Below are 27766 nucleotides of genomic sequence, written 5' to 3'. Positions count from 1 at the left end.
CTGCAGAAAAAAAACCACCACGGATAATTGGATCCGTTCACAGTGCCCCTCGAGTTACAGGTAAAGGGACTCCTCCACTTACGAACATTCGACTCACGAACTTTCAGAGATACGAACAAACGTGTCCATAGTAGTAGGTTTTTACCCTTTAAACTGGTACAAATATGACACCTTTATACAAGGCATTATGTTGCAATAACCACAACACAAGCAGTCAAAATGCAAACAAAAATAAACAACTCTGATAATGATAATGATATGCACTGTCCTTGAAGTTGATTGGTCCACACCCGAGACAGCTTTTCTTAGAGCCTAGTCTCCATTGGTGTTGGACCAGATGACGCCAAAAGGCGTACAACTCAAAAACATCGCACTATCAGAGTATTGAGAGCTCGGGGTAAGCATTTACACTATGAGACCTCCTTTACCAGTGGCACAATATAGTAATAGGTTTTTACCCTTTAGACTGGTACAAAAACTGACACCTTTATACAAACCTGTCCATATGTTCAGTTGCTTGTTTGGACCGAGAGTTGTAAGTTCAACCGCTGCACAACAGACGGCGGTGGTGGTAATCTACATATGCAGAACATGAAGAACTAGTGGTATCTACATATACAGGAGATTATACAGCTTTTAAAATAATTTCACGTGTTCAGTGTACATGCCGTACAACATGTTTGTAATCCACAGGAGTAAAGTTAGACTTGCGAACGAATCGACTTACGAACAGACCTGGAACCCAACTTGTTCGTAAGTAAAGGAGCCGCTGTATACTGCCATAGCGCCCTCTAGTGACTACATATTTATACAGGGGGGGGGGGTCTTAGGGGCTGCTGCTTGAGTACATTACGGGAGCTGCTCCATGCTTGTTCATGAAGCCCAGCACACGTAAGGGGATTTCAAACATACGACCGGCCAACCTTGGCGTAACGTGTTGGCCCAACGTTTGCGCGTTTTTCCTGGGGTATGTGCTGTATCCAGGAGCCAGGATTTGTGCGGGTGAATTGCAATTTTAATGACATTTACAGATGTGGTTTTTAATTGCCCCTTTGCCGTGGATAAATATTGTTTGGGTAATACAAGAATAAAAAGCACCCATATCTAATGCTTGCTTGCGTTTCGTCTTCCGTGAATAATGGATGCCTGTCATAAATGTCCCGTACCATGCACATTCATTGGGCATTCCTACCCGTTCACAGCAACTTCGACTGGTCAGTGTGGTGAAGTATGGTCAAAAACAATAATTGTGATTGATGCGGCGACAGGCCTTTATCCAGCGATGGATTGAAAAAGAGCTACAGTTTATATTATTGTTACTGTTATGTGAAAAATGTGCATTTTTGACCTATACGCGGTATTCGTAAAGGTGTTGCCCATTATTAAATAATGAAAAGCAAACAACGGTTTTAGCTAGGTTGATAAAATAGGAAACACATTAAACAGCGTGAAGATTTTGATCATGAATGTAATTCTTCTAAAATCTGCACGTGTTATGCGTTTGACTGCAGTGTGATGTTCATGCGCGTACTGCCTTGGCTGTCCTGTACATGTTCTTGACGCTGTATGAATGTGTTTGACATTGTAGAATTATATGCTACTAGCTTTACTACCCGGCTTCGCCCGGGACTTGAATTCTTGTCTTGGATTAATTGGATATTCCCTTATATTTCAGTGGAAAACCCTGTAAAAAATTGATGATTGCAAGTAAGAAAAAATCCTAAACAAATCAATTCAACTAAATCGGATGTTTTTCACTCAAGGAAATTGAACCTTAAGCAGGCAACTCGGTAAGGGAATGACGTGGCGAGCTGAAAATAGTCGCGTTTCCTTAGAAATCCCAGACAGCAGCATAAGATGTGCAAATTTCATGACGTCAGAGCTCAGCGTTCCACACAAACAGATGTATCTTCTGCTTTATATTGAAGAGCGAACTAAAATTAGTCGCGTTGACTTATAAAATCGAGACAGCTACGCCGCGCATTTGTGCGGGATACACGGCCTTCGCGGAGGGTTGGCGGGGTGCGTGACGTCACCAGGCACACTGCGTGACGTTACTGCATGCGGGTGACATCACAGATGTGACGTCACCGCTCACTGGCCGTGCAAAATATATCCATTATTGTGCCCTCCCCACCCCCCAAAATACAAAAGTCAATTTTTTATATTTTTCGCATTGTGTACAGTCTGGAAACTACCCACATGCAAAATTTCATGTTGCATGTCGGGAAGTATGCTAAACATTTCGAACAGACACACATTCACAAATTTCCCTTTTTTATATATATAGATAACTCATAGATTTTAATGTGTGGATATATCTCTCGTCACGTGTTTGCTTTGTACCTGCAACTTGACACGCTGGACATCCTTGTAAACTAGATGTTCCATCTCGAGGGATTATCCAGTAAGATATATAAATAAACAGAATCCAGTCAATTAAAAACACGTCCGTCATGGTAACCACATCATATTGAGATTTAAGAGAGTCCCCATGTGTCTGCCAACATCTCTGGTTTGGTGGTTTTGGCAAACACTTGATCTTTTACATAATCCCAACATTTCAACTATGCAGCTCAAACTGTACTCTTCAATTACAATATAAACTATCAGATGGCACCTTTTTATGGCCGCGGTGTATTCTGCAAACTCATTCATATATATGTGCTCAAGAAGAACAGCATCGCTTGTGATTAAAACTGGATCGATTAGTCAATGAATCGACTGAAAATCGTAATCCAATTTTCTTGTGGCCCTAAAAGTTGGGCCCCTTTTTAAAACTGTGACCGCCCCGACATCCCTGTACACGAGAAGTGTGACGCGTCTGATGAGGCCGATGATGTCACCAAACCCCTACACGTTCACCTCCTGTCCAGCGGCACACCTGGGAACAGAAGCGAGACTTTTTATCCAACTGTTTTGCGTTTTCCTGATGAGTTGAGTGATTCGAACCGATACTCGGTAGAGTCATCGATTACTGTACAGTACTCGTAATCAAATAGCCAAACTCTGCTTATGAATCATCATCATCAGCCACTGCCTCTCCATTGTTGGACGAAGGCCTACCTCAATGATGCCACAATCCATCTTGTTCCTCCGCAGTGAGCACGTCAGCTGGTCTCATCGATGCATCTCCACGGTGGTCGACCTTGTTTTGGGTGTTTTCATCTAATGACGATTAGACCTAATTTGCAACGGTACATCCAAATGTGGTGTCTATCACGTTGTGGTCACGTTGCTTCTAACGTACAAACAAGCAAACATCCGTATGGGCAATATTTTTTCAAATGTAGTGCTCTAATGAAGTCTAGGTCAAACAGGGGTCGCCTGATCTCATGCGCTGCGTATACTCTGTAGTACTGCACATATAAGAGTAATTGGGATTTATGAAGCGTCTAAATGCAATTGTATGTTGAGAGGTGCGCGCGTTAGCTAGAGAAACGCGGAGGCTGAGGGGAATGTCATCATGGGAGGTAGAATGAAGAGAATTACCATATGAGAGTATATTTTTTGCGTGATACCGCATCGGCGGTGGTGCGCGAGCAATAAAGCACAACATTTTCAACGCTTTCTTTAGCAGCACTGCCTCCAAAAGAAAAACAATCGACAACGTTTCGGAAAGTGGCCTCTTCTTCATTGCAGATTTCTTTCTCGACTATAAAGAAGGGCCCTTACATGTATGTGTGTGTTACACGGACTTATATTTAATTATTTTTCTTATTTGGACAGTGTTATTGACAAACGTGTTGAGTTTGAATTATTATCCGGGTGTGAATGTCAGCTCAGTATGGGCAATGATTTGCACGATCAAAAGTCCAGTGCTCTGCTCCTACAGTACAAAATCTCCATGTGCCCCTTTTGCCAAGATTAATGTGGACACGATGAATGGCTCCATAGTGTCTGTGGAGTGCTTCTCTTGCCCTTAGCATCGGGCAACCCAGCAGTGTTTATTTAATGAGCCATGTCCTCCCTTCTGCATGATACTCGTAGAAGTCAAAACTGGTCCAGGGGTTTCCTTCCTTTAATGCTGCTGGAAACTGCTTTTGTATTCCAGAAGGCCCCGTTGGTTTTTGGATTTAAATGTTTAGTTTTTTTTGGCAATGAAGCAAACCCTTCTCCACCCTTCTGTGTCCATTTATACAGTACTGCACAGTAAGATTTTTCTACAATACTGCATATTAAAACAAATCATAGCTTGTTTCCATTCTCAGCCGGGCGGTCTCAATCTCTGTTGGTGGTATGGACATTCCACGTTACTATGGCGGGGGATATTATAATAAGCATTCTTCCCCACAAAGTAGTACATGTTCTGTCCACCCTCTAGAGATGATGGGTTGAGTCAACCTTCATTTGAGATTGAGCCTTTGCAACTTTTTTTGTTTGTTTGTTTTTATCACGGTTGCACAGCAGAGGCGCCAGTGCCCTTAAACGGCAAGCGGCCTGCAACACACGGTACGACTGAAAGTGTAATGGATAATAGATATTGCGTTTCTTGGATTGAGCAAGGTTATAAGGCCTTGGGGTAATGAAATGTTGTGGTGGGGGGGGGAATTCCAAAAGGCGAGCATTTCGCGAGCAAAGAAGCGGAAAGATAAATGTTTTTGATCTGCAGGAGGGTGATTGAACAATATTGCCCGGTGTGTCTCTTGGGTCGGGAAGATGTGTTTCTGAGTGTCTCGGTCCAAATCAAAGTATCTCAGTTTACTCAGTTGATGATGGGGGGGGGAGGCTGGTGATACGCCATTCGCCATCCTGAGCTTTGGTGGTATAATTCCACGCTTCTGCAGTGGGTGTGATCAATATCTATGTCGCATGTAGATTGCAGCCTTCAATTTTGGCAGCCGGGGAAGTGTTTGGGTGCCCACTTGTCTCAACAAAATTGAACCCATGTCCATCTGGTATTGTCCTCTTTCAAGTGAAATTGGGGTTCACGTGGCCTTCGGTGTACATAAAAAAACGCTCTGTTCAGAAGCCCAGAGCTTTAAAAAAAAACTGGAGCACGGCTATTGGCCGGGCTTTGCTTTAGTGGCCGGAGGTTGCTGGTTTAAATTCCTGCCGTCAATGAAACGTTGTAATTGTGCCAAAGCGCATAAATTCTCCAATAACCTAAATGTACTGTACAGGGTTATTTATTCCACGTGGAGTTTCTTGTTAACTACGCGTCTTACCAAAGCCATTCTTTTTGCATGAATGCAGAGAGAAGCCATCCATCTGCGTTAATGCCAGGGCCCCCTTGGAAAATCCTGTTCTATACGAGGATGGTGGTGCTTTTTATTATCGTATATAGGTTGAAGGTTAAGAGAAAGACTAGTGCTGCGCATAATAGGAGTTTCACGGATCCACAGCTCCCGCTGCTAATAGGAGTTGAGGGTAGTCGGGTTATGGACACTATTAAGTCTCCATGTTTAAACAAGCATCGTGTAGTTCTCATCTCTCTTGGCATTCCTGAGCCAGTGGTGGGATTCATTCTATATATTGCAAAAACACTGAGCAGTCTTTCCAAAGGCCAGTCACTAATGACTTCCCACAAAGGAGTTATTCGTTCTATTGACCTCGTACCGGGATTTGAACTCGCAAACCTTACGTTTGCGAGTTGGGCACATCGCCACAGTGCCACATTATTTATTTTGTTGCTGTTTTGAATCTCAGCGCAGTCACCTTGCCTTTGCCGAAACGCGTTGGCATTTTGACGCGCTAAGAATCCAAATCGATGGCACAGCAGCAAGCGGGGGCCCTGCCTTGCGATGTGCCACGGCCGTGGAAGCGGAGCGGGCGGGCGGGGATGGCTCTTCCCTGGCAGTGCCGGCGCTGTGGTGCAGTGGGTCATATCGGGTCGCCGTCGTCGTGGGGAAGGAAGGCGGGAAAGGGGGCGGCAGAATAAAGAAACGAAGCGCTGCGGCAGTGTGCAGCCTGGGGTGGAGGCGTGCAGCAGCGAGCCCACCGCTGCGCTCCCTGCATTGAGGCACACGCAAGTGTAACCACGCTTCACTAATCCTTTCTCTGCCCCCCATGGGAGAGGGCATTTGGCGAAGACGAGCGGGTGTACAGTGTGCGGCTTTGGTGGTGAATGATTATTTTTTTTTGGGGAGGGGGGGGGGCAAGGACCGGCAGGGGGGGGGGGTGATTTGCCATCCAGCTTTGGAATTTACGTCGACAGAGATGCGTTGGGAAGGATACGGCGCAATCGCACTTTGCTCTTCTCAAGAGAAGCGCGCACCGCACGGATGCACCCGGTGGGTACTGTAGCCTCGGAGGCGCGGGCCAGAGAACACGAGGTATCGTAACTCGAGGTGGAGAACCAGAGGTGTTGTAACTCGAGGTAATTCGAGGTGGAGAAGTAGAGGTGTCGTAACTCGAGGTAACTCGAGGTGTTGTAACTCGAGGTAACTCGAGGTAGAGAAGTAGAGGTGTCGTAACTCGAGGTAACTCGAGGTGTTGTAACTCGAGGTAACTCGAGGTAGAGAAGTAGAAGTGTTGTATCTCGAGGTGGAGAAGTAGAGGTGTTGTAACTCGAGGTTACTCGAGGTAGAGAAGTAGAGGTGTCGTAACTCGAGGTAACTCGAGGTGTTGTAACTCGAGGTTACTCGAGGTAGAGAAGTAGAGGTGTCGTAACATGAGGTAACTCGAGGTGTTGTAACTCGAGGTAGAGAAGTAGAAGTGTTGTAACTCGAGGTGGAGAAGTAGAGGTGTTGTAACTCGAGGTGGAGAAGTAGAGATGTTGTAACTCGAGGTGGAGAAGTAGAGGTGTCGTAACTCGAGGTGGAGAAGTAGAGGTGTTGTAACTCGAGGTGGAGAAGTAGAGGTGTTGTAACTCGAGGTGGAGAAGTAGAGGTGTTGTAACTCGAGGTGGAGAAGTAGAGATGTTGTAACTCGAGGTGGATAAGTAGAGGTGTTGTAACTCGAGGTAACTCGAGGTGGAGAACTCGAGGTGGGGTACACGAGGGGGGAGCTTTTGCAGATGCGGGACCCGAGCGGGCAGCTTTGCCGAGCGAGGTGCTCGCAAAACTTGAAATATTTTATCGCATGTTTTGCGACAGCGCAGTTTATTTGCTTGAAAAGCCTTTACGCGGTGAGGATAATCGAAGAGGCCGCTTTATAGACAAGCGTAGTAAAAAAAAGGAATGGACCTCTGTATAGTTCGGTTGCAACGGAGAATAAAAACAATCAAGCGGGGAAAATTGTAAAATGTAATTGAATTGCAAAAGCAACCAAATCTAAATGTTATGGTTGGCTGTCTCAGGGCAAGTAGATTTCTGCATTCAGAGCAGAGCACACGATTGCTCCGCTATTGCAGTTGCATCTTTTGAGAGTAAAACGTATTATTAACTTAGTTGCAAAATATCATCGCATTTTTATATTTTGTCATGTTTTTATTGAACAATTTCTTTTGCCGCCTCTTAGAATTTTTTCTTTTTAATATCCCATTTGTAATTTTTGTTCTTGATGCTGTAATTGATTTTGCAGTTTTAGTTAAGAGTTTCATCACATTCGGGACGAGGATAAATCCGTTTTTTACACTTGTAATTTGACCTATATTTGCAATAATAATTTAAGTTACATTTGCTCAATGTATTTTAATCACATTTGCAATCGTAATTTCATTTACATGTACAATATTACATTCAATTATGTTTGCAAAAGTAATTTTATTTACATTTGCAACGGTAGTTTCAGTTTTGCAATAGTAGCCTCAGTATTTGCACTTGTAAGTTTAGCTAGTTTTCAGTCCTAACTTTGGTTACATTTTAATGGTTGTTTCAGTTATCTGTGCAATAATCCCAGTGACATTCGCAATATAGAAGTGATGTATTGTAATTTCCGTAAAATTTGCAATTGTAATTTTAGAATAATTTTAGTGACATTTGCAGTCATATGTTTAGTTACATTTGTAATGGTAATTTGAGTTACATTTGCAAAAGTAATTTCGGTTACATTTGCAGTAGTAATTTTCAGTTTCGTTTGCAATAGTAAGCTCCGTTAGTTTTGAATGAAGTTACTTTCATGTTATTTGTGATAAATAATTGCACAGTTATTTATAAATGCATTGTCAGTTTTATTTGTAACTACATTACCGCGCAATTGTTATTATATCCACAATAGGCTTAAACTAACATTGGATTCGTGGTTTTTCACATAGTATTTGTAATCTAAATGTATTATCGCAGCTGGGTGATAATAATGAATGGACATTAAAATCACAATTGTATTTTACATTTCAAGTAAAATTGCATTACATTGTATTTTTGTTGCAAAATGTAATCTCTGTTTCAACACTGTTCCAATGTGACATTTCCAACAATTGAATGTTAATTGTCTTTGGGGTCACAATTATAATTGGAATCACCGTACTCTTGTAATTGCAGTTGCAAATATAGTCACGTTTGCCATGGCAACTTCTGTATAGCATAGCATTGCGATGTTACATTACTTTATTGAGCATTGGAAATGTTTTCCATACACGGCTGCAATGGTAAATATCTGTCGTGGGTTTCCGGACTATTGTTGCAAATGCATTTGCGAATGGTGACCAATTTGCAATTGTAATTTAACTTGTGAGTGATGAAAACTGAGACGGAAATTGCAAGCAATTTGCACGTTTCAACAAAGCAAATACAAATCCACCACCTCGTATATTGATGTCAAGTTCACACTCCCCGTCTAAATCAACATAATACTGTGCTGCACATTAAAAGCAGAGATTGGCTTATGTCATAGAGAACACTGTTTGTCCGCACCATGTCTATCCTGTGCCAACACCTATTATATCTATTCACTTTTGTTAACACGAACAGACAACACAAGCCATTTTCTCCTGTTACGGCCGCTGTTTGCCTGCCTCTTTGGACCTATCGCAGGCCTTACTCAACGTCAAAGGATATGAGAGGAGACGAGTATTCGTAAACCCGCCGAAGGCAGTTCCAATTTGTAAGTTGCTGTCATTTCAAACAGAGTAGACTCTTTCATTGACGTACAATGGTAATTGCGTATGCAATGCTGTGACTCAGTACTCGCTGTGTGGATAAAATGTTGCTATGAAGATATCCATATACTTTGCAGCAAAAAGTGTACTTAACGTTTTGACGAGAATTGCAGTTGTATGTTTACATGTGCTGTGGTTTGAACTTAGCGAAGCTGAATTACTACTGTAATTTGGGAATTTTGGCAGGACGAGAAGCAACTTAATTCAAGTAAGACGAAATCCAAAATAGGAAATGCAGTTGGAATGCTGGCCGTAATAATGCAATTTTGAATGTCACATGTGAGTTAATCTCACTAGTGTCATGCGTAAAGGTTATTCTGTATCTCTTACAAGTGTTCCATTGTAAAATCGTTGCGGTATGTTTATTATTTTGTGATTATTATGTATGAGTCACATTCATTACATTTCCCAGCCCTTGTTCTACGATCCACCCCATGAAACCCCTCCTTCCCGTGTGTCACGCTTGTCGTTTTGGCTGCGATGCCATCGAAGGGAGCTTCTTGAGCCCGAGGGGGCCTTGCGTGAAATAAAATGACTGACATCCATCCCAAAAATGCACTGCCCAAGCATTTATGCCTTTTGTAAAGAGGAACGCGCACGTGTACTCTACGGATTCGCGTGTTTTTTTTTATTGTTACAGCGGGCTGGCGTATTAGCTGACGCTTCGGTCTCACAGCAACAAGGTGCCTGGGTTCGACTCCTGAATCAGGTGTCCTTTCTGTGTGGAGTTTGTATCTTCACCTCTCTGTTCTGCATCGGTTTCCTACGGGTTCTCTGGTTTCCCTTCATAGTTAATAAACCCGCCCCTGCCCTCGCCCGTATGTAATTGGGATTGGCCAAACATCCCAATTGTGGAAAAATTGCCCACAAATGACTCAAGAGGGATTTTACACAGAGCAGCCACATTGACTCTCACTGCTGCAAAAACCTGGCAGGACCCTCCTGCAAAAGAGCTTTTGAGACTCAATGAGGCTCTCCTGAATCAACAAGTGGAGTGATTGTAGTAGTAATCATACTATCGTCCTGTATGCAACATCACAAGTGTGTTTTGAAATTGTATAATGATATTTCGATTTAAAGCTTTCGTGACTGCAGGGATTCATCTTCTTGGTTCTTTCGGTAAAGTCACGTAGAAGGGAGATAATAAAATAATACAAATAAAACATAGCATTATTTTATTATTTTTATGTTTTATTTTTTGTATTTTATTATCTCCCTTCTATGTGACTTTACCGAAATAACCAAGAAGATGTGTAATGATAGTTGATAATAATTTCTCTTACTGCACAGTAATTTGTAATTCAGAAAGAGTACTACAAACGGAGGGAAAACCCTTCAGGTGTTTTTGTACAACCTTTTTCAACCGGCTTCCCTTTCCCTGCATTGAATAAGGATCATTGCTTGAAACGTCAGATTTGTTATACTTGTAACATTTCAACATTATAATAATGTGTGCTTTTTATCGTCTCTTTTGTTTTCGTCTGTTAGCTTTGTCCCTGTTGTTTACTCCACTGTACGTTTTATGAAAAGTGCCTTTATGAATGCAATGTATTATGATTATAACAGGCAAGGCATAATTTACATAGTTTGCATAAATCGTATCCTGTATGTTGTAGAAGTCATATTTATGGGACCCTTTTGCTAGGCTAAAAATATTGAGTTATAAAAAATGCCTTACTCTCAACACCTGTGTTTATACCAGGAAGGATAAGGCCTTTTTTGTTTAATAATTCAGTAGAAATCCTATTATCTGGGATCATATTACCTCCCCCTTATAAACATGGACCGTTGGAGCAATATTGGTTGATGTTGGGCCATCGTTTGCATGTTTACTGGGCCGTGACTCCTATTATCGTCGGTGGTTAGCTGTAGGATCTGTAACAAAGCTCCTTTTCCATATTTTTCCTATTATTGGCGATTATCTACATTCTTGCATATGGATACGTGTAAAAAATGTTTTATGGACTTCATGGGAAATAGGATACGAGACGTTGGTACCCCCCGTGAGCCTCACGAATAGTAAGAGCGCTGCTGTAATTCATTCTAATGCGCATGATTCAATCCATCCATCCATGCATTTCTGTGTGTAAAAATAGATTTTCATCGCTGATCCGATGCATTGTGACCTGCCTAATGCACAGTATGGGCCCTATTTAATATTTTGATGCGTGTTCCTTTTTTATTTATTTTGGGCGAATACTTGCATGTGTCTCCATCACAAACAATGGAGTATTTCGCCAAGAGGATGAGTTTTGGACACGTTCGTCAACAATTGAATCCGGCCCTATATGTTTTAGTTTGCAGGTAGTGTTAATGTTGATGATGGTTTGTGCTGTTATTCACACACATGACGAACGTCATGGTGTAATGGGCACCGCACTGGACTTGAAATCTAGAGGTTGTTGGTTAAACCTCCAGGTGCAGCAGTTGAAAAAATTGGTGCAAGTTTCTTAAACTAAAACTCAACTATTTGTTTTATCTTGACTTAAAGCTTTCGCGACTGCAGGAATTCATATTCTTTGGGTCTTTCGGTGAAGTCACATAGATAGGTAAAAAAAACTACGACGTTTCGATCGCAACACAAGCGGTCGTCATCAGGAAAAGGTGGTTGTGTTGCGATCTAAAGATTTTTTGTCATTTTCTTTGAACTTATCTATGTGACTTTACTGAAACACCCCAACGAATATTTGTTTTATTTTACCAGGTAAGGCCCACTGAGTTATTAGCTTCTTTTTCAGAAGCGACCTGGCCACAATTGATAGCTCAACGAAGTGGCTTATCGCTTGGAGATTTACGGCTGCCAAATACCCTGAATGCGTGTTGATTCTAAATGTGGAGGGAAAAATCAGGTGACCTGGAGAAAAATCCACGTGACCACGGAAGAGAGAACATGCAAACTCCATATATACAGGTGTCAAGGCTGGAATCGAACCGGCGACCTCCTGTATACCAGGCGAGGTAGTTAACATCTCTACAGGGACATGATCTAACCCACGACCTCCTGTATACCAGGCGAGGTAGTTAACATCTCTACAGGGACATGATCTAACCCACAACCTCCTGTATACCAGGCGAGGTAGTTAACATCTAGCCACCGCGGCATCCATCCTCTGTCCACCCAGCGGTATCAATGGGTAGCACCACAGCTCGTCAATCAGCGGGTGACGTCGGGTAAAGTGTGGGTCTTTCCACCGATTCAAAGACATTTGTCCCAAATACCCTCTTCTTGGAGGAGCTCTGCAAAGCTCCTTCTAGTGGACGTCCCTTCTGCTGGCAGTGGTGGGATCGAGCAATTGCAGGGCTGCACCTTTGCCTTTACTGCAGTACCCTCCGAAGTTAAGGCAAAGGCAATGGTACAGGACTGTCTTGTAAACATTGTACAGGAAGCGGATGTCGATTCGGATTTCATTGCACAGTGCAAGTGATGAATGTCAGTGCTTGAAAAGCCGCTCGTGCCGACGACTACCATGGCAACCATTTAAGTACAGTGTGCAATATTCTGCTGTACTTTCGCTTGACTGCGCTATAGCGTACGTTTGCATTTTAAATTTCGTCACAGTTCCATGTATTGTGTATGCGTTTATAGGTTTTGCACTCGGTGTAAAGTTTCGAACCTTTACGTTGTTAAAATATGTCACTATCTCAAACTCTATGCGCTTGAGAACCCCATTTAAATCACGGGTAACTGTCAAAATTTGAACCAGGATCTCTTGTGGTGCCAGCTGACCTTTGACCCATTGTGGCCACCTTGGGATAATGTATTTGTTATTTAAGTGTTGATGGAAGAGAGTCCGTCGTGTAACCCAGAGTAGTTGTTCAATGAGAGAGGAGCACTGCAATTAGCGCATTCTGTTAAAAACCAAAGTGATTGGCTACTCTTACGAGCGTGGAGCCGTGCTCATTGCCCGTGTACATCCTTGAGTCCATGGTGGAAATGCCACATTTTTGTGACAGGTGTACGCATCGGACGGACACTGTTGACTCCACAGAAAGTGGCACTTTTTTACGGACGACGTGTCTTGTTGACCCTGAACTTGACTGTGAACCTGCGAGCCAGCCACTCTTGACCCCAGTAGATGATTATGTGCAGTAGCCGTGAATGTGATTATTATTATGGTGGTAAATTGGCCAGTGCCATTCCCTAGTTGTGTATTTCTCATCGGGCAGTGCAGAGTTGTATATGGGGGTTATAAGAGAGCAATCTTTCTTCTTTGTATGGCCGGGGAAGCAGTTTTAGTTGGCATCGGTGATATGGTGGCATCACAACCATAAGAGACCAATATACTTTGATTGTAGGTGCAGGCCAATGTAATTGCAATCGTAAATTATCTACAGGCACTGTAATAGTGTAATACTGCGCTGTCGTGTGTTATAAACTGACAATCGAGTGGCTGTATACCACACCGCAATATGGCAATGCGTAGGTGGCTGGCTGGCTGGCTGGTTCAGAGGTCATACTCTTAGGTTTTTCGGCAAAGTCACGTAGGTAAAAAATAAAAGAATAATAATAAATGAAAATAACTAAATTAAATCACGACGTTTCGGAGGCAACACAAGTCTCCGTCTTCTTGTGTTGCCTCCGAAACGTCGTGATTTTATTGAGTTATTTTCATTTATTATTATTTTATTTGTTATTATTGTTATTAATTTTTTTACCTATGTGACGTTACCGAAAAACCTAAGAGTATGAATCCTTGCAGTCACGAAAGCTTCAAATCTAGAATGGTTCAGAGGTCGCTGAGATTCTGTGTTCCAGCATGGGTGGCCGCCTGTGATTTAAATAGCACTTACTCAAAGTGTTTATGAGTTGAGAAGTCTTAGGCCGGTATGGTAATGGACAAACATCCCAATGCAGGACCGTTCGTGAAAAATAGACCATTGAAGTCCCCCTCCCCGTCCCCTCCTCTGGTTAAATAATTGGTATTGGTTAGTTTAAATTGCACGTAATTGTGGATCAGCATTTAGAAATGTAAATAAATAAGGTTGAGTGCGTCTTTTACTCTGGCAGTAGCGTAATGTAGGTCTAATGGTCTTGCAATAGGAAATTACTATTAGGTGGAATGATTGTACGGTTTACTGATTAAGTGTTATTCTTATTGTAAGCGATCCTGTAGTAGGGATTTGTTCCACAGTAGCCGTGTTATTAGGCAATTGGGGCTAACTTCTGATGATAATTCCTAACATGGGTTAAACCCTTGATTTGAAACTTTCGTGACTGCAGGAATCCATACACTTCGGTTCTTTCGGTAAAGTCACGTAGGTATAAAATAAAATAAATCACGACGTTTCGGGCGCAACACAAGCGTCCATCATCAGGTGGGAAAGCATGGTCTGCTGCTGAGGCAGACTGTTGTAAAAAGTTTGAAATGGCTGTAGCCCCAAATATTTTGAAACGTTTGGGCTACACATATTTCAAACTTTTTAAAACGGTCTGCCTCAGCAGCAGACCACGCTTTCCCACCTGATGACGGACGCTTGTGTTGCGCCCGAAACGTCGTGATTTATTTTATACCTACGTGACTTTACCGAAATAACCAAAGATTATGGGTTAAACCCGGTTGAAGACACCCAGCTGCTAACCAATGCGAAGCCAGCACAGAAAGTAGGTTTTTGACGTGTTATTTTTACAGCAACATTTGCATTATTTCTATTTGTGTGGATTTTTCCTGGGAACTCCAATCTCTGCTCAAGCACAACCAAATAGGGATGACAGCCAGACCCTCCATATTAGGTAAATTTATGACTCACTTCTTTAGAACTGCTCTATGTTTAGTTTGTCCTTCCCCTGCACTTCGGATTAGCACGGTTGGCTACATACGGTGCGAAAGAAGTTCAACATACGTACGTAAACGTGCAGCCCGCTGGAAGGACTCCCTCCTCTAGAGTGTAGTTGGCCTACTTTTCCACTTTGGCCAGACATTGGAATCGGTGAGAGTGCCCAAACTTTACCCCACGACGTGCGACTTGCAGATGGACGAACTGCGGTGTAATCATTCACACTATGAGACATCTCCTTTACCAGTGGCAAAATATAGTAATAGGTTTTTACCCTTTCAACTGGTACAAAAACTGACACCTTTATACAAGGCATCATGTTTGCAATAACCACAACACGAGCAGTCAAAATGTAAAAAAAAAGAAACAACTCTGATGATGATAATGATATGCACTGTCCTGCATATCATTATCATCATCAGAGTTGTTTCTTTTTGTTTGCATTTTGACTGCTTGTGTTGTGGTTATTGCAAACATGATGCCTTGTATAAAGGTGTCAGTTTTGTACCAGTTGAAAGGGTAAAAACCTATTACTACTGCGGTGTAATCATTCACACTGCTGGGGGAACATTGGCAAGCGGGATTGGGGGGGGGGCGGATTTAAGACTCGCCAGGATATCGAAGCGGCGACCTCTGGGTTGCAAGTCCACTGTGCTCACTGTTACACCGTGGCAGGATCACATCCATTTTCGTACCCTTCTAATAATGAGTATTGAGAAAATGTACGCTTTGTTTTGGGAGGGGGGTTGTGTGTATATATATTTTTAACTGAATAAGTCATGAGAAATTGTATTTCGTATGACATTCAAAACAAGTGACATTCCACAGACTCGAGTTTCCAACACTTGACACTATGGATTATCCACAAATGGTATTACGGTATCCACAAACGTCTCGGATTTCTGATGCATTAAAGCTACAGAAGAGTTAAACATGTTTTGATTAAATACAGCCGTTTTAACCAAAAACATTCCACTATGACGTTGATAATGCATTGGTGGGGCCCCGATAGAATTATGCTCGCTGATGCGTGTCCGCGTGGCATTTTTAATCAGAAGACATTCACAGCTGTTCATATTGATCTTGGCTTTGCTCTCTTCCAACATCAACACTGAATTATGTTTGGAGTTGAGTTCTGCGATGACGGGGATGATAAACCCCACCGCAATCGCAGCTCACATTGTCCACGGGGTGATGGGGCACCGGCGGTGGCGAGATGTTAACTACCTCTCCTGGTATATAGGAGGTCGTGGGTTATATATCCCGACCCTGACGCCTGTATATTTGGAGTTGGCATGTTCTCCCCGTGGTCGCGTGGATTTTTCTCCGGGTCCTCAGGTTTATCCCCTCCACCGCTATAAATGTCCACACGATAAGCCACTTGATTGACCTACCATTTGTGGTCAATTTATTAAAGGGATTGTGTGACGGGTTCGCACGCTGGACTTGCAATCCAGAGGCCGCCGGTTCCATCTCCCGGCATGGCAGTTGAAACAATAGAGCAAGTTTCTTAAATTTCTCCCCCCGGCTACCGTCTACCCAGCAGTATAAATGGATACACCACAGCCAGCCAATCAGCAGGTCATGTCTTCTACGTGTGGGCACTTCCAAGACGCCTGGTCAGCATGGAAAAGTAGGCCAAATACTCTCTCTCTCTCTCGAGCTGCCTCCAGCGAAGGCCCTTTGGCCAGCGGTGACGTGAGCCAGCTACTTTTGTGGCTGCGTCTTTGCCTGTTGGTGAGCGTGCCGACTACTTGACCATCTGCGCCAAATGTTTTTGTGAGGGTATTATCAAGGTTGTCAAGGTCAGCAGCAATAGTGAGTGCTGTGTTTCACTAATAGCAGCATATGTTGATTTACTGTGTACTTATAAACAATATCCCGGCTCCTATAAGTGTATTTTTATGCCTTGGAAGTTAACTTTTATTAACACGGAATTATCTCTTGTGTTTTATGACTTCGGATAATTACTGTATGACAGCTGGCAGCTGATTTTGTAGTTTGTGTGTAATGACATTTTTCGTTTATTTATTGCAAACGCAAATGAGAACAGTGGGTGCAATTGTCGGGGATGCGCGACGGTTTCGAGATGCTTTGCGTGCTGCCGAGAGCAGCGCTTTGCCTTCCCAAACTGAAACTCCCTCCCGTCTCCTTCCACAGGACCGTCCGACTCGTCTTTCTCTTCATACGCGGGGGCGATGCCCTGCAGTGACGCAGATGGCCGCGCCAGCAGCAAACGCCCGTCGCTGCGCAGCTTGAACCCCGAGTAAAAACTCTTTGACTAACCGCCCCTGCGACCGTCCGCCGTTAGGAGCACACGAACATGGTTCCCGACAGGCACGTTCGCCCAAGAAATGTGCTTGCAACCGCAAGCCCGTCGCTGAAGTTTCTGTGGCTGCCCTTCACTAATCGCCGTCAAATTGGGAAATTACAAAAGTGAAAAAAATATACATTACCCCCCCCTCTCCCTCCGCCCAAAAACAACAACAATAGTAGTCGTTGTTATTCGAGAAAGCGAGAACTGGCAGACGCGATGGATTTTCCTGCGTGCGAAGAGACGGAGGCCGCGCTCGATATGAGCCTCGGTGGGTTCCGCCGCGAGGCTGCCCTGCGTGCCGCCGAATTGGGCGCCGTCGCGGATACCACCAACGGTGGCGGAGGAGGAGGCGGCGGCGGCAGCAACTGCACCGGCGGCGGTGGCGGCGGCGCATTCCACGGGCGCGCGTACATGCACATGATGTCAGAGTGCGCCGACGAGGAGTGCGCCGAGGCCGCCGTGCCGCACGTAAAGCCGAGGGCCGAAGGGCCCGCGAAGCAGATGAGAGCCGGCTTGGGCACCAGGTGCGAATGCGAACACGGTGATCGCAGCAGGAGGCAGGAGGAGGGAAGGCCGTCGCGCGAAGCCGCCGGTGGCTCCGACCCGAGGGACGCTTCGCCCTCGTCTGTCCGCGTCAAAAACTGCGGTGCCGGTGAGACGCCCAACAGCCTCGTGTACTTGGAGCCGGGCAGCGCCCGCGAGGCGAGAGACGCTACCTTCGAGGCGCCGTCTCGGAGCAAGCATGGCGGCGCGCCCTGCGGTAAGCGCACGTCGAGGAAAGGATCCCCGCAGAAGCACCGGGCCGGCCTCCTCAAGGTTGCCGGATCGCGGAGGGAGTTTGCGGCGGTCCTGCCGCTCCCGCCACCGCAGGACCCGTGCCCGGCGTTACCGGCCATCGAGGCGATGCCTTCATCCCGAGAGACCGGTTCGCTTCCCGGTACGGACAGCCCCGCCATCGGCTCGTCGCCGTCTTGGGGCGGCGGCTGCTGTTTGGCGGACGTGCAGCCGCTGGCCTCCAGGACACAGCAGGATGGCGATGGCTGTTTCGATGAAGAAGGCAGCGCCCTGCGCTCTGCCAAGAAGAAGGGCCGCCCACCCAAGCTGACCGCGATCGAGAGCGAGGCGTGCGGCGGCGGCGGCGGTGACGACGAAAGCGGTGGTCCTGACGATAACTCTTGGTCGGAGCCGCCTGTGCTCACGCCCATAGGCGGCGGCGGATGCGGCGGCGGCGGTGAAGGCGACGGAGGGAGGCTCGGCCGTGCCGCCAAGCGCTCGCTGCCGCGGCGGGAACGCAGCGGACGTTCGGAGCGGCTGCCCAGGACCTCGGGGGCCGGTGCCAAGAAGAAGCGCAGGAGGTCGGAGACGCGGTCGCCGTGCCGGACAAAAGTGAGCGACCCGTGCAGGAAGAGCGGCCTGGGCAGGGCCTACTTCAGCAACAGGAAAGTGAAGTGTCTGCTGAAGGAGTCGTACGTCATGGGAAACGATGCGTTTGAGAAGACGAGGCGCGGGCGTCCGACTAAGATGCATGTGGAGCCGGTGGAGCACAGGGCCCTGGGAGAGAGAAGCGTGCAGCTCAGGTATGTGTCGCAAATGAAGAGTGCGTCGGAGAGGCATGTGACGCTCGGCTCGTGTAACCCCTCGGTTCTCAGTAGCCCACTGCACACCACCGCTTTGGGACTGACGGTTCGAGTGCCTTTAAAGAGGGGGCCTGGTCGGCCCAGAAAACTGCTCCATTTAAAAGCTCATGCTGGACTTCCGGTTAAAATGGACGCCAATTTGAAATGGAGGAAAGGCGACCAGCGGAGCAGACAAAAGCTGGGCCTAGACCCTTGTCGAATGATCTGCCAAGATGTGAATGTTCAGAGGAAGGGATTCACTTTAATGGGCGACGTCGGGCAGGGAAAACACATCGACAAACTAAAAGCGTGCGAGAGCGCTGCGGCAAACGTCAAGAAAATGAAAATGCTGAAAAGGAAGAAGATACTCAATCAAATTTTGAGCAACTCAACGGTGGTGCGCAAGTGCCGGGGCCGCGACAGTCTGCACCGTAAGGCGAGCACAGCGTCAACAGCCAACGGGTCGGACGACCAGGGTTTCCAAATCAACGTGAGCAAGAGGGGCACCATCTACATCGGCAAGAAGCGCGGCAGGAAGCCCAAGGTGGATGGGCGCTCCTCGTCCACGTGCGACTCCATCCCCACGTGCGACGTCTCTCCCCATCGACCGCTGGGGCCTTCCGACCCCACGATGCCGCTCTGCTCTCAGTACTCACTGGCACAGAGGCGGCCGATCGCCACCAAAGCGATGCTGAAACAGGGCGCCTGCCCATCGGGGCCTGCGGGTTCCAATGCTCGCTCCACGCCGCCGCTGCTTCCGCAGTGCGGTGGCGCGGCGTTCCTCTCTTCGGCGGAGGCGCACAGCGACGGGGCCCCCAGCCCCAGCGACAGTGGAATCGTCGTCGACAACCTGAGCGGCTCGGAGCGGGCGGACAGCTGCGCGCTGCGCTACGGCAGGAGGCCGTCCTTCGGGAGTTCAGCGGCGTCGCCGGTGCGCGTGCGGCGCTTGCGCTGCGACGACCGTGCCCTGGAGGGGCCGCGTGAGAAGCAGAGGCTGCGTAAGAAGCAGCAGCGGCTGGCGTACGCGAAGAAGAGCTGCGGCGGCGGAGGAGATCGGAGCGCGGGATTTGTCACAGACATGGACGAGGTGATCGCGATGCTGGAGGAGTGCTGCATCGACCAGAAGAAGCTGCGATGCCAGTCCGGGGAGCTGCTGCCCAGCATTTTCCGAGTGAACTTCAGCAGCGAATGCAGTCGGCTGCCCTTTGAGTGCAGGGCCCTGCACGGTGTACAGGACGCGGACATTGTGAAGGCCAAAGGGACCACCCGCAGAAGAGTTTCCCAGGTTTCCAGCTTCGCGGACAGACAAGCCGCTGCGGCCTACCTGCCCAGCACGGCCGGTTACCTCCTGGACAGCAGCTACTACGCCGCGTACGGAATGCACTACGTGCCCTCCTTCCTTCCGGCGAGCACCCTGAACTGCTGCTACTACAGCCAGTACCCACTGCAGTCCTACCAGGCCTGGTCCATGCTGCACCTACCCATGTGCTATACGAGCGGACGCGCGGAGGCGGGGGGCGGTGGCGCTGCCGACGTCCGACCGTCGGCCATCGCCAGGGCCCGCTGCTCACTGGGGTCCCCGCCCTCACCCATCGGCGCCCCAGCCTGGACAATGACGGCGGCCACCGCGCGCAGCAAGGCCCGGGGCAAGGCTGAAGACTTGCGGCACGCGCGCTCCGTTGCCGCTGCCGCCGCCGCCGCGGATAGCGACGACTCGGATGGTTGCTCGTGCGTGGACGGCGGGCGGGCTGGGTCCTGCTCCGACAAGGAGGGCCTCTCGTACCGCGACGAGCTGCAGCACCGGCAGGTCGAGGTCACGTCAAATGGACCGCGGAGGCCCCGGGACACCGGACGCTTTTCCGCCGCCGCAGCCAAGATATCCGAATCAACGACGCAGAGACACGGAGAGACGCGCGGGGGAGCGGCGGTGTCGGCTACGGCGCAGAGGCACCGGAACCTGTTTGCGAGCGCCCTGTGGTGCAGCGCTCCTCCCGAAGGCCACGGATTCCGGTTCGTGGCCGCGGCGGACTTCAGGGAGGGAGTAGCGACGGACGGAGCGAGGGAGATCGGCGATGGCTTGTCGCCAGCGCACAACAAGGCCGGTAAGAGTATCTTAACTCGGTTCTTAAATTCAGATGTCACTTTTGCCGTGCTGGGAGATCGGATTCAACTGGCAACTGGTGAATTTTAAGTACGGTTTGCCAACCGTTACTTTACAGCAATGTCGCCTGCGTGAATTGCTGTGGTAGGTCTCCTTGGTTAGGTGGTGAAAGCTCTCTGCCCATAGAGACTGCGGGGATCAAACAAATGCAGACCTATGTGAGGCATGTCTCACACTGCAAACAGAATTCTCAAGTGGTTGTGCAAGTTTTGGCTCTTTCACTCTTGGGCATTTGGACTCATACTTAAGGATGCTGAATACAGTCCGTACTTCATTTTGGCATAGCCAGCTTGTGGAAACGCATGGGCCTTTAAGCCAAGATTCAATCCAAAATAAGCAGCTCTTGTAGATAAGATATCCATGCTGTGATCTATTCAACATGACCATTACAGCAGCATTCCCAGGTGTAGGGATTCAAATTAAATGCCTTTAAAGGTTGAGAACCACCACGCTAGATTAAGACTGCCGTGAATTCTTACACAAACGTTTCCGTAAAAAATCTGCAACGCGAGCATAATGATGTGTAAAATGGCCAAATCGCTGTTCGTGTAACCCCATAGCCACCTCTCCATTTAAGCCGCGCGCCGTGAAGCGCGGCTGAAGGAGCGTTCCGTTTTGCCCAAGTTGGTTCTGCCAGCCGGCTGGCCGGCGCTCTTAATGGAACGATTTATGACTTCCCCATGCCTCCTTATATTACCGCTGTTGGCCGCGGCTAAAGGGGAGCTCTCCGTATAGACCGCCACGACTCGTTTAACACGATGCTGTGGCTTTTTAATTGAGCCCGCCGTGCGACCTGCGAAGGGCCGCTAAACTAGGAAAGTCCCCTCGCACTCGCGAGGTTTCACCGTTCTCGCTGAATGTTCGCTGAATGTTTTGATCCAGTCCCCCTTCCGGGCAATAAAACAAATGTTTGTTCAATAGCGGGGATTCTGCGCATGCGATGCATTAGTCCCGAGGCGTGCTGCCTTGGCGACGCATTACAGATGTTCCCTGACTCCGCAAGTGGGTGTAATGGTTAGCACGCTGGACTTTAAAGCCAGATGTCGCCGGTTAATCATCCTATCGGAACAACGCGCAGGGCAATATGAAAGCACATCGCTAAGCCTAATAGTACAACCGTAGTTGCATTTGCTTGTTTATTCGTGAGCTGAGCTGTATGGCGACAGAAAAAGTGTTTGAATTGCTAAAGGTGCTGCAGAGCTCAACGGTTCGATCTCCTGGTGAGGCAGTTGAAACAATGAGCAAGTTTATTAAATCTCCCGATTAGCATGGTTGGCTACGCACGGTGCGAAAGGGGTTCAATGTACAATGGGTACATCGGATTCGAAGGGCAGGTCGTGTGTGTTGGAGTATAGTGTGGATACTCCCGCATCTTCAAAGCCATCTGGCCCGTGTGAAATACTCCAAGTACCCACTATAGGGGTTCTTTAGAGCTGTCTATAATCGAGGAACTTCTGCCTGAAGTATTGTACTGTTATGTTATGGGGTGGGCCTTCATCCTTTGGTGGATTTGAGAATGGGTGGCATTTTTATTTTAAGGCAGCGTTACTGATGACGGTCGTGTGGGTATTTTCACTTAGTACATCGAGTAATGTCAGCAGTTTTTATATTCAGAGAAAAGATGAAAGGTTGGCATCGTTGCATCAATGCCATCTTTTAAAGATTAAAATGGATTCTCCGGTCACTAAATCACTCCTCGTGCAGTAAGCCTGCAACGTTGGGTCCAACGTCGATTATCAATAACTTTTTTATTTTACCAGGCTAGGCCCCACTGAGCTATGTAGCTTTTTGCCAAAGCGACCTGGTCACAAATGATAGCTGAACGAAGTGTCTTATCACGTGGAAATTAAGAGCAGCCAATACCCGAAATGCATGATGTTGATTCTAAATGTGGAGGGGAAAACCGGAGGACCTGGAGAAAAATCTGCCCGACCACGGGGAGAACATGCAAACTCCAAATATACAAGCGTCAGCGTCTGGATTGATCGCACGATCTCCTGTATACCAGGCGAGGTAGTTCACATCTCGCCACTGTGACAATGGCCCCAACGTTTCACATTCACTCGGTCTCTTCTGCGTCTCTCGCGGCCGTGCCTCAGCGCTCCGGTCGGTCGCCATTTCCCACCTCGCGTCTTGACAACTAAAACCGCGTCCTCCTCCTCCCCACCTTGCCACGCTCGCTCAAATTTACAGCCTTTTTTTTGTACGGCCAGGCATGCCGCTCGCTGTGCTGCAAAAAAACCACGGCCAAATAAGCGACTCTCGATCCACCAGGGCAGAGCCAGCCGCGGTACCCACTGCAATATCGCCGTGATGGATAGCGCGGGGCTTTGTGAGGTTTGTTTGAAAATGCGTCCGTTTGAAAACGTAGCCCTGTGCAGCACACGCAGTTGCTTTGCCACCGTGTAAGGTTTTTTTCTGCGGTTCTGCCGTGCGGTTCTCCTATGTGATTTTTCTGGGGTTGTGCTGCGTGTTGTTGGGTACCGTGTCCGTTGTTGTGTCACTCCCTGTGCTGGGATATTCTTGTTGTGTCACTCCCTGTGCTGGAGATTCTTGTTGTGTCACTCCCTGTGCTGGAGATTCTTGTTGTGTCACTCCCTGTGCTGGAGATTCTTGTTGTGTCACTCGCTGTGCTGGAGATTCTTGTTGTGTCACTCGCTGTGCTGGAGTTCTTGTTGTGTCACTGCCTGTGCTGGAGATTCTTGTTGTGTCACTCCCTGTGCTGGAGATTCTTGTTGTGTCACTCCCTGTGCTGGAGATTCTTGTTGTGTCACTCGCTGTGCTGGAGATTCTTGTTGTGTCACTCGCTGTGCTGGAGATTCTTGTTGTGTCACTGCCTGTGCTGGATATTCTTGTTGTGTCACTGCCTGTGTTGGATATTCTTGTTGTGTCACTGCCTGTGCTGGAGATTCTTGTTGTGTCACTCGCTGTGCTGGAGATTATTGTTGTGTCACTCCCTGTGCTGGAGATTATTGTTGTGTCACTGCCTGTGCTGGAGATTCTTGTTGTGTCACTCCCTGTGCTGGAGATTCTTGTTGTGTCACTCCCTGTGCTGGAGATTCTTGTTGTGTCACTGCCTGTGTTGGAGATTCTTGTTGTGTCACTGCCTGTGCTGGAGATTCTTGTTGTGTCACTTCCTGTGCTGGAGATTCTTGTTGTGTCACTGCCTGTGCTGGAGATTCTTGTTGTGTCACTGCCTGTGCTGGAGATTCTTGTTGTGTCACTGCCTGTGCTGAGAGTTTATTGTTGTGTCACTCCCTGTGCTTGTGAGATGACAGAAGATATTTAGACACGAGTTGGAGATTTAGTGTGGAATGAGTGCCTGTTACCATGCAGTGGAGTGGTGGTGCGGGGATGATTCGCAGACTGCCCTACGATTTTGGGAACCTCAGTTAGAATCCCAGCCAAGTACAATATTTGTGAAAAGTTGTACTGGATTCAAATCTATTCTGTGCCTCCCCTAGGTCGACTCAACCCTGAATGAACACATTGCCTGGTATGATGCGCTAACATTAGAAAGTTGGGCCTGTGTGGTGCTGGACCTCCCCCCTCTTGCCTACAATAGTGGCCGTAAATGACACTCGCTAAGACAACTTGCCCAATATGTCCATCAAGCTAAATCGGGTTGTTTCTGTGTGGGTAAAATGCAATATTTTCGTTTGCTAAAATGTACAGTTGAAAAGCAAAGGTGCAGCAGCCGCGCGACTATTTTCTCACGGCACTGCCGGCACAAGGGCATCCACGAGAGGGAACTCGATAGAGAGCCACTCCAGGTGTTTGGCCTACTCGTCCACATACCCTTAGGTTTTTCGGTAAAGTCACGTAGGTAAAAAATAAATAATGAAAATACAATTGAAATAATAATAGAAATAAAATAATAAATCACGACTTTTCGGAGGCAACACAAGTCTCCGTCATCAGGTGGGACCGTCACAGCTAGATTTTCTGTCTCAAGTGAGGCAAAATGCCGAGAGTCAAGCTCTTAAATACAAGTTTAAGGGGGGAGGGAAGGGGGAGGGGGTTATCTGAATGTGGAAGCCAATGAGTGGAACGTGTTAGGGGGGGGGGACGGGGCTAAAAGAGAACAGTTGGTGCATCTTGTTGATGTTTTACCTGATGTTGGTTGACAATCCAAATACAAAAAATGAGAGGAGAGTTGTTGGTTGGCAATCCAAATACAACAAAGGAGAGGAGAGTGCTGTTTTTACCTACGTGACTTTACCGAAAAACCTAAGAGTATGCATCCTTGCAGTCACGAAATCTTCAAATCTAGAACTACTCGTCCACGCTCGCCAGAAGTCTTGGAGGCAGTACGAGTACCCGCGCTTGACCCCACCACACGCGACCTCCCGGTTGTCTCAACTGCGGTGCCGCCCATTTATGCTGCCGGATGGACGGAGGCGGGCAGGGGGGATAAAGAAGTTTTCGCCGATGTTTCAACTGCCGCTCCGGGAAATCGAACGGAGCCGGCGACCTCTGGTTTCCAAGTCCCCGTGTGCTGCCACCATTGCGAACACTGTGGCAGCATCCTTGATATTTGCAGTTCACTCGTAAATTATTTGTATTTATTTTTTGGTAAGTTAACCAACGCACCAAATTGCACCCAAAAAAAAGAAGACTCCACACTCACTGTGCTCATTTTACAGTTCACGGATTACATGAGGCAGCTGCCTTTTCTAATTCCAAATTGCAGCAAAGGGGACATTTTCCAGCCGTGGTAATTGCATTGTCATGCAAGGCTCATCCATCATTTAAACCGCGGTTTACAAAGTGGCCTTTGTTAGGAAGCACACACATACACGCGCGAGCGCTAGCAAGCGTGCAAGCGCACGCGCGAAGACAAAGGCTGTCGGGGTGAGCGCTGTTCGCGAGCATCCATGATAGGGTTTTTAAGACTGCCGTGACACATGAAGGGGGTGGTGTAATGACCAGAACCAAGCTCGGTTACCTTTACCTTCCCAGAGACGGTGTTCACACACCACATCAGGTCGTCGTTGAAGGCCGAGTTGACTTTGTGGAGGCCTGGAACATTTAACGACGGCCTCTTGTCACTTGTGGACAGGGATCAAACTCAGGTTTGCAGTGTGGCGTGTGAACGATTGCGCGCGCCACTCGTGACCGTGCATGTAAACAAAGGGGGGTCCCCCTTGCAACCTTTAATAGACCGTCTGGGCAGTGCTCTTAGTGAGCACCATTGAAGGCTGGCAACAATACTCAAGGGGGTGGGTGGGGGGCTCTGGTCAGCACCATGCCCGGCCGCCTTTGTGTCCCCAGTGCTGATGTTTACACAGCGCAACATTGAAGGCTGATTCGACCTCTGGCGTAGGCCCAGGCACTGGTTCAGATATCACTTGCCGCTGATGTTAGCCGTCGCCGGGAATTTAACTCGGGTCACGGGGTTCAACGCCCAGTTGTCTAACCACAACACCACCGCTCCCCATCGCACAAAGAGAAAGATCCCCCACATAGCCTTCTGAGATGATTGTGGCAAGTGCTGTCGGTTAGCCTTTACGAAGGCAATCGCGGTTGTTCGAGAGTGGTGTTGTGAGCACCACGCCAGTGCCGACGTTTACCCGCCTTTGTCTCCCCATCGCGCATACGTAGACACGCACACATGCACACACACACAAACAGTAAGTTCGTTGCGTGATGCTTGCGAAGCGTGGCAGGGAATGAACAACGAGACCCGGTCGCAGTTTTTGGACCGCGGGAGGAGCGACATTCCGTGGAAAAAATCTCCCGGCAAGATTTACGAGCGAGGTGCGGGGCTCGACGAATCCGCCATCTTTTCGCGAGCCGCACTCGCACGACGCCTCTGCAGTTCGAGGGAGCCCCATTTGTAATCCCGCACGCGATGCCCCCCAAACCCTTGCCTGGCGACGGCCGTTTGTCAAGCACCGTAACTCGTAACGAGCGTGGTAATTAGAGTTGGTCTCTCATTCTGACGCTAACGAATGCTCTTCTGCCGGGTTTTGGTATCGCTGCGCTGACCTTCATTTCCACTGTGAAGGCTCTGGCACTGCCTGACACGCAGCTGATTAAATATTGAAGGCTTGGTTTTTTTTATTTTGTCGAAAGCTGGGTAATGCAGCCTGCAACGCCCATGGTGGTTACCTGTAGTCCAGCACAGTTTCAGTGCCCTAGCCTGGAGGAGTTAAGTCCTTTTGTATCCTGTAGATTGCGGTACATAAATTAGTTTGCTGACCGGTCAGCAGAATGTGTTTTTGCTGTGCGTGGGATTCCTCCGTGTACTCCACTTCGCTTCAAACCTTCACAAAAAAAACCGATGTGGAATTGACCAAACATCTCAATGCCGAGACTCACCTGACAAAGATGCTCAACTCTTTTATCTTTTTTCTGTTGCCCTCTCCCATTTGTCGCATTTGTGAAAATCTTCCATGAAGGGATCATTATTTACATCGCTTGAAGTCACGCAAGCCCTTTCGGATCCATGCGCTTAACCTTCAACAATGCGAGTTCAATCCCCGACGAAGACTCGAGAGCTGAATGGAGTTCAAAAGAACTCGCAAACACCGCCTCGTTGTGAAAGACCCAACGCAGAAGATCCCCCCTGGGTTTGATCTTCCACGAAGCTCACGGTCCACCCTAAGCCGCATCATCCACTGCACAAACCATGGCAGTAGATGCGGACCCCTGATGATGCACAAATGGAGAATTAGAAACCCTCCAGCAGTGTGCGACTGGCCATCCAGAACACACCGTAGTAGAACGTGTAACGCGTTACGCAATGCCCGATGCACAAATACGACGGAGACATCACAGCGATGATGCACTCCGCTACTGCTCCTGTTGATGCGGTTGTCTGGCTTGACCACCTGAATGAGAAATTGTAAGTTGTTGCTGTGCGTCTACATCGGCAGCCGTACGACAAGAAGAAGACTGCAGATTACGACCGA

At 47.6% G+C, this 27766-nt stretch overlaps 2 protein-coding genes across 2 annotated transcripts in view; both read left to right on the top strand.

Annotated features, from left to right (window-relative positions):
- Window positions 1-27766, top strand: part of LOC144731553 (procathepsin L-like) — a 429171-nt gene that overhangs the window by 210034 nt on the left and 191371 nt on the right. The window lies entirely within an intron of this gene.
- Window positions 6145-27766, top strand: part of LOC144731386 (uncharacterized) — a 68843-nt gene continuing 47221 nt past the window's right edge. Inside the window, exons 1-2 of the mRNA XM_078612403.1 lie at window positions 6145-6233; window positions 16916-20790. Coding sequence (XP_078468529.1) covers window positions 17289-20790 — 3502 coding nt within the window. The 5' untranslated portion in view covers window positions 6145-6233; window positions 16916-17288. The remainder of the gene's footprint in view (window positions 6234-16915; window positions 20791-27766) is intronic.

Source organism: Lampetra planeri, chromosome 39, assembly GCF_965212315.1.
Source record: "Lampetra planeri chromosome 39, kcLamPlan1.2.h2, whole genome shotgun sequence".
NCBI classification, from domain to species: Eukaryota; Metazoa; Chordata; class Hyperoartia; order Petromyzontiformes; family Petromyzontidae; genus Lampetra; species Lampetra planeri.
This window is presented reverse-complemented; position numbering and strand designations above follow the sequence as displayed.